The 7,216-nt window shown below is 49.0% G+C and overlaps 1 protein-coding gene across 1 annotated transcript in view; it reads left to right on the top strand.

The window, feature by feature from the left end:
- POMT2 (protein O-mannosyltransferase 2) overlaps positions 1-6,720 on the top strand; it is a 17,487-nt gene extending 10,767 nt beyond the window's left edge. Inside the window, exons 7-11 of the mRNA XM_040333191.1 lie at positions 68-127; positions 1,173-1,278; positions 2,631-2,771; positions 5,542-5,653; positions 6,206-6,720. Of these exons, the coding sequence (XP_040189125.1) occupies positions 68-127; positions 1,173-1,278; positions 2,631-2,771; positions 5,542-5,653; positions 6,206-6,311 (525 nt within the window). The 3' untranslated portion in view covers positions 6,312-6,720. The remainder of the gene's footprint in view (positions 1-67; positions 128-1,172; positions 1,279-2,630; positions 2,772-5,541; positions 5,654-6,205) is intronic.
- The last annotated feature ends 496 nt before the right edge of the window (positions 6,721-7,216 follow it).

The raw sequence follows: 7,216 nt of genomic DNA, 5'->3' as shown, positions 1-7,216 counted from the left end.
AGAAAGCCGTCACTGCGCTGTACAGCGGGCGGGAGAGACCTCATTTATTAATATTCTGTCTCTGCAGGGTCTCCGATTCTCGGGCGTTAATGCTACAGATACCCGCGTTTACCTCCTGGGAAATCCGGTGAGTGTGTCTGCTTGAGTGATACAGAGACTACGGGGATCTGATTGCTTGGTATGAGTAGCACAGACACCCCTCGCATTTCCATTTTGTTATTCCACTATGGTGCTAAGAGACTGCTAGACATCCAGGTATCATCACAACTGTGATAATTAGTGGCCGGGCATGGTCTCCAAATTCCAGGTATCATCACAGCTGTGATAATTAGTGGCCGGGCATGGTCTCCAAATTCCAGGTATCATCACAGCTGTGATAATTAATGGCCGGGCATGGTCTCCAAATTCCAGGTATCATCACAGCTGTGATAATTAATGGCCGGGCATGGTCTGCAAATTCCAGGTAGCATCACAGCTGTGATAATTAATGGCCGGGCATGGTCTCCAAATTCCAGGTATCATCACAGCTGTGATAATTAGTGGCCGGGCATGGTCTCCAAATTCCAGGTATCATCACAGCTGTGATAATTAGTGGCCGGGCATGGTCTCCAAATTCCAGGTATCATCACAGCTGTGATAATTAGTGGCCGGGCATGGTCTCCAAATTCCAGGTATCATCACAGCTGTGATAATTAGTGGCCGGGCATGGTCTCCAAATTCCAGGTATCATCACAGCTGTGATAATTAGTGGCCGGGCATGGTCTCCAAATTCCAGGTAGCATCACAGCTGTGATAATGCTGGGTCACATTCTTCAGTTTCCAAGTAGCGGCACAGATGTGATAATAAGGAACAGGCCATGTTCTCCTAATGTCCAGTAGTGGCACAGCTGTGATAGTGACAGGCCATGTTCTCCTAATGTCCAGTAGTGGCACAGCTGTGATAGTGACAGGCCATGTTCCCCAGCTTCCAAATAGTGGCACAGCTGTGCATTGTTCCTCTGATGGAAGCTGCAGTTTTTTTTCTGTCAGTATTAAGTAGTAGTTGCCCTGTTCCCAGCACAGACGGGTTTTATATTAGCGCTTGCTAGAGAGCTGGTGGTGGTGGTAAGACTGCCAGGCATTGTATGTACGTATTCTATATAAATGATCTTACTTCCTCCTCTCTGTATCAGGTCATCTGGTGGCTCAATCTTGCCTGTCTGGGTGTGTATGCACTCCTGGTGGTCTGGGCAGCTGTCTCCCTCCAGCGTGGCCTATGCCTGTCTGAGCCAGTGAAAGGTAAATCGCTGTGGCTGGTTCTGTAGTTTCCTTAGCTGGGTTGCTCCTGTATGGCTGGTTCTGTAACCCTCCTGACTGTGTAGCCTTGGTACGGCTGGTTCTGTGATTGTCCTGGCTGTGTGGCCCCTATGTGGCTGGTTCTCTAATTCCCCTGGCTATGTGGCCCCTATGTGGCCCCTATGTGGCTGGTTCTGTGATTCCCCTGGATTTTTGACCTCTCTGTGTGTGGCTGGTTCTGTGATTTCCCCTGGCTGTGTGGCTGGTTCTGTGATTCTTCTGGCTGTGTGGCTGGTTCTGTGATTCCTCTGGTTGTGTGGCTGGTTCTGTGATTCCTCTGGTTGTGTGGCCCCTGTGTGGCTGGTTCTGTGATTCCTCTGGCTGTGTGGCTGGTTCTGTGATTCCTCTGGTTGTGTGGCTGGTTCTGTGATTCCTCTAGTTGTGTGGCTGGTTCTGTGATTCCTTTAGTTGTGTGGCCCCTATGTGGCTGGTTCTGTGATTCCTCTGGTTGTGTGATTCCTCTGGTTGTGTGGCTGGTTCTGTGATTCCTCTAGTTGTGTGGCCCCTATGTGGCTGGTTCTGTGATTCCTCTGGTTGTGTGATTCCTCTGGTTGTGTGGCTGGTTCTGTGATTCCTCTGGTTGTGTGGCTGGTTCTGTGATTCCTCTGGTTGTGTGGCTGGTTCTGTGATTCCTCTGGTTGTGTGGCTGGTTCTGTGATTCCTCTAGTTGTGTGGCCCCTATGTGGCTGGTTCTGTGATTCCTCTGGTTGTGTGATTCCTTTGGTTGTGTGGCTGGTTCTGTGATTCCTCTGGTTGTGTGGCTGGTTCTGTGATTCCTCTAGTTGTGTGGCCCCTATGTGGCTGGTTCTGTGATTCCTCTGGTTGTGTGATTCCTTTGGTTGTGTGGCTGGTTCTGTGATTCCTCTGGTTGTGTGGCTGGTTCTGTGATTCCTCTGGTTGTGTGGCTGGTTCTGTGATTCCTCTAGTTGTGTGGCTGGTTCTGTGATTCCTCTGGTTGTGTGGCTGGTTGTGTGATTCCTCTGGTTGTGTGGCTGGTTCTGTGATTCCTCTGGTTGTGTGGCTGGTTGTGTGATTCCTCTGGTTGTGTGACTGGCTCTGTGATTCCTCTGGTTGTGTGATTCCTCTGGTTGTGTGGCTGGTTCTGTGATGTCCTTAGCTATGTGGTGTTTTTGTGACTCCTTTGGTTGTATGAACCATGTATGTCTGGTTCTGTGATTTCCATGGCTGTGTGGCTGGTTCTGTGATTCTACTGGCTGTGTGGCCCCTGTGCAGCTGGCCCAGTATTTCTCCTGGCTGTGTGGCCCCCATCTAACAATGACATCTTTGTATTACAGAGAGTTACACCCTGCTCCTGGAGAGTGGGGGGCCACTGCTGCTGGGGTGGCTGCTGCATTATTGTCCCTTCTACTTCATGGGTCGAGTGCTGTACTACCACCATTACTTCCCAGCCCTGCTCTTCTCCTGCATGTTGACTGGTGGGTATCTGCAGACTGAATTATGCCTCCTCCCCCTTTCATGAACGTGGCATAACGTTGTGTGTGAAAATTTCCATCATGAAAATCGGCAAAAAAATAGGTAAAATCCATAAAGATCATTTTTGTGGATTTTTTTTCTCATAATCTGGGATCTGAAGGCAGTGTGATACCTGATTTCCCATATTATTTTTTTTTAGAAAAGCAATACTCTTCTTTATCAATGACCTGAGGATGATCTACCTCCTTCCCACCAAGGGGCTGTGGAGGGTTTTAGAAGATAGGAGTGTCAAGCAGGCCGTGGTGAGGGGCAGATGAAGTTATTAGTGAGATGATGGTATCAGATCGGCCTTAAAGCAAGTTCCACACAAAAGTGTAAGCTCCGGTTATCCGCCTCCTCCTCCCCTCCAGTGCCACATTTGGCCCCTATCTAGGGGAAGGAGGGAGCGGGTACTTGTGTTTGACAGTTACCTGTCCCCCACTTCCGAGAGATCTCGCCGTGCTCGGAGCGCCACTTAAATGGACCGCAGGGATGGCAAATACTGGATCCTGGGGACTGAGAGTGGGTGATGTGGAAGGATGACGGAACAGGACAGAGGACACACTGACTGGTCCTGGGTTAGTGGTTGTAACAGTGCAGACACTAATATGGCTGTGATGGTACAGAAACCCATTTCCCTGTGATAGTACAGATACTGATTTGGCTGCAATGGTACTGGTGCAGATATGAATTCAATAGTATGAATACTAATATAGCTGTGATGGTACAGACACTGATACGGTGTGATGGTATGGATGGACACTGATACGGTGTGATGGTACGGACACTGATACGGTGTGATGGTATGGACGGACACTGATACGGTGTGATGGTATGGACGGACACTGATACGATGTGATGGTATGGACGGACACTGATACGATTTGATAGTATGGACGGACACTGATACGATGTGATGGTATGGATGGATACAATGTGATGGTATGGACGGACACTGATACGGTGTGATGGTATGGACGGACACTAATACGGTGTGATGGTATGGACGGACACTGATACGGTGTGATGGTATGGACGGACACTGATACGGTGTGATGGTATGGACGGACACTGATACGGTGTGATAGTATGGACGGACACTGATACGATGTGATGGTATGGATGGATACAATGTGATGTGATGGTATGGACGGACACTGATACGGTGTGATGGTATGGACGGACACTGATACGGTGTGATGGTATGGACGGACACTCATACGGTGTGATGGTATGGACGGACACTCATACGGTGTGATGGTACATACACTGATACGGTGTGATGGTACATACACTGATACGGTGTGATGGTACATACACTGATACGGTGTGATGGTAGAGACACTGATACGGTGTGATGGTATGGACGGACACTGATACGGTGTGATGGTATGGACGGACACTCATACGGTGTGATGGTATGGACGGACACTCATACGGTGTGATGGTACATACACTGATACGGTGTGATGGTACATACACTGATACGGTGTGATGGTATGGACGGACACTGATACGGTGTGATGGTATGGACGGACACTCATACGGTGTGATGGTATGGACGGACACTCATACGGTGTGATGGTACATACACTGATACGGTGTGATGGTACATACACTGATACGGTGTGATGGTAGAGACACTGATACGGTGTGATGGTATGGACGGACACTGATACGGTGTGATGGTATGGATGGATACAATGTGATGTGATGTGATGGTATGGATGGACACTGATGTAATGTAATGGTATAGATGGACACTGATAGGATGTAATGGTATGGACGGGCACCGATACGATGTGATGGTATGGATGGGCACTGATACGGTGTAATGTTACGTACACTGGTACGGTTTGATGTTACGGACACTGATACGATGTGATGGTATGGACGGACACTGATACGATTTGATGGTATGGATGGATACAATGTGATGTGATGTGATGGTATGGATGGACACTGATGTAATGTAATGGTATAGATGGACACTGATAGGATGTAATGGTATGGACGGGCACCGATACGATGTGATGGTATGGATGAACACTAATACAATGTGATGGTATGGACGGCACTGATACGATGTGACGGTATGGATGGACACTGATACGGTGTGACGGTATGGATGGACACGGATACGGTATGGATGGACACTTGTTCGGTGTGACGGTATGGATGGACACTGGTCCGGTGTGACGGTATGGATGGACACTGGTGCGGTGTGACGGTATGGATGGACACTGATACGGTATGGATGGACACTGGTGCGGTGTGACGGTATGGATGGACACTGGTGCGGTGTGAAGGTATGGATGGACACTGGTGCGGTGTGACGGTATGGATGGACACTGGTCCGGTGTGACGGTATGGATGGACACTGGTGCGGTGTGACGGTATGGATGGACACTGGTGCGGTGTGACGGTAGTGTGACGGTATGGATGGACACTGGTGCGGTGTGACGGTATGGATGGACACTGGTGCGGTGTGACGGTATGGATGGACACTGGTGCGGTGTGACGGTATGGACGCTGATACGGTGTGACGGTATAGACGCTGATACGGTGTGACGGTATAGACGCTGATACGGTGTGACGGTATAGACGCTGATACGGTGTGACGGTATGGACAGACACTGATACGGTGTGACGGTATAGACACTGATACGGTGTGACGGTATGGACGGACACTGATCTGAAATATTTGGTCTGAGCTGATCTTGTCTCTTCCAGCACTGACGCTCTCTGTCCTGTTGAAGCTCTCCGCTCATCTCTGGTGTCCATCTGAGCCGCGCTCTGTATATACAGCAGGGATGACTCTGCTGATCCTCATCCTCATATACAGGTGAGTCCTCCATGGGGGGAGGTGGTCAGGGAGTCTCTGGTTATGATTTATATCAATGACAGTTTAGTGTGTGTTTTTTAACCGCTTGTGGACCAGCCACAATACTTTCTGCGACAGGGCTGCATCACGTACCTAGTATGTGATCCGCACCGGGGTAGAGGGCACACTTTTTTTTATTAATTTTGTTTATGTTTTATAGCGGTAAGTAACAAAAAAAATAGTTTTCAAAATTGTTGGTCTTTTTTATTTATATTGCAAAAAAAAATAGTGATGGAATACCACCGAAAGAAAGCTCTTTTTGTGGGAAAACGAGGGCACACATTTTATTTGGGTACGGTGTTGTATGACCGTGCAATTACCAGTTAAAATAGCGCCATGCTAATTGGCAAAAAATGGCCTGGTCATTAAGTGGGTAAAAGCTTCTGGAGCTGAAGTTGATAACGTAGCCGAACAAATACTACCCAAAGTTTTCCAGGGCCCAGAATATGATTTCCTCCCTCTGAATCTGTGCGGGATTCTTCCCCCTAATGCCCGTCCTTCCTTCTCTTCCAGCTTCTACCTCTTTCAGCCCCTGTCGTATGGAATGGAGGGGCCCCTGGCAGACAAGCAGGACAGTCCCATGTCCGGGCTGCGATGGATGGACTCCTGGGAGTTCTAGGTCCCACCGTGCTTCTTTACAGACCTCTGTGCTTTGGGGGGGTCCCCGGCTCAGTCCTGGCGGTGGAGATACTGCGCCTCGATGTAGAAATTGTGGAGCCTTTTTAGACTGTAATGTGCGACCAGCCACATCACGGAAACGGTGGACGCTGTATGGACGCTATATGGTTACATATTATATTGCTGCTAAACTCAGACTTGTCACTGCCAGCAGGAGGCGTCTGTCCTCCAGATTTGGGGTAAGGCGCCATTCTATTTACCTGCCCCACCCCAAACTCACACCACTGCCGGTTACTTGTTTCCCTTTCATCTTATTTTCTGTATGACTTGGAGAGGGATGCAAGTGAATGAATGAATGAATGACTTGTATAGCGCAACGCATGCGAACTGAATCGCCTCTGGGCGCTTTTTCCAGCCAGTATCTGCTTGGCTGGTGCGGTCATTTTTACCCCGTAGGATCTTGACACGCTAGGGACACACAGTCATACACACATATATACATATATACTGGGCCAATTTGGACGAGATCCAATTTAACTTCCAGCAGGGGAATTTTTCTCGATTGGGGGGTTGAGTCCATCAGTGTTGGCGGTCATTGTCCTCTATGCTTTCCCACTCATGCCACTCGAGGATGCAGAGGTGTGCCAGGAAAGACTAAGGCCCCTTTCACGCTTGTGCGACTTGACCTACGACTTGGGACTGCAAAGTAGCATGACAAGTCGCTCCCCATGATTTCCAATGACTACCATTCATATTAGTACGACTTCAAAGTAGTCCCTGCGCTACGTTGGTCCGACTTTGATTCTAGTTACACAGGGATTCCCTGAAATCGCATCACGGCAAAATCGCGCGACTTTGAAGTCGCGGTAGTGTGAAAGGGGCCTTAGGGTTACTCTTGGCTGCGGT

The sequence above is a fragment of the Rana temporaria genome, chromosome 13 (genome assembly GCF_905171775.1).
Source record: "Rana temporaria chromosome 13, aRanTem1.1, whole genome shotgun sequence".
Lineage (NCBI taxonomy): Eukaryota > Metazoa > Chordata > Amphibia > Anura > Ranidae > Rana > Rana temporaria.
Note: the sequence above shows the minus strand (reverse complement) of the source record. Positions and strands in the feature narration are given on the sequence as shown.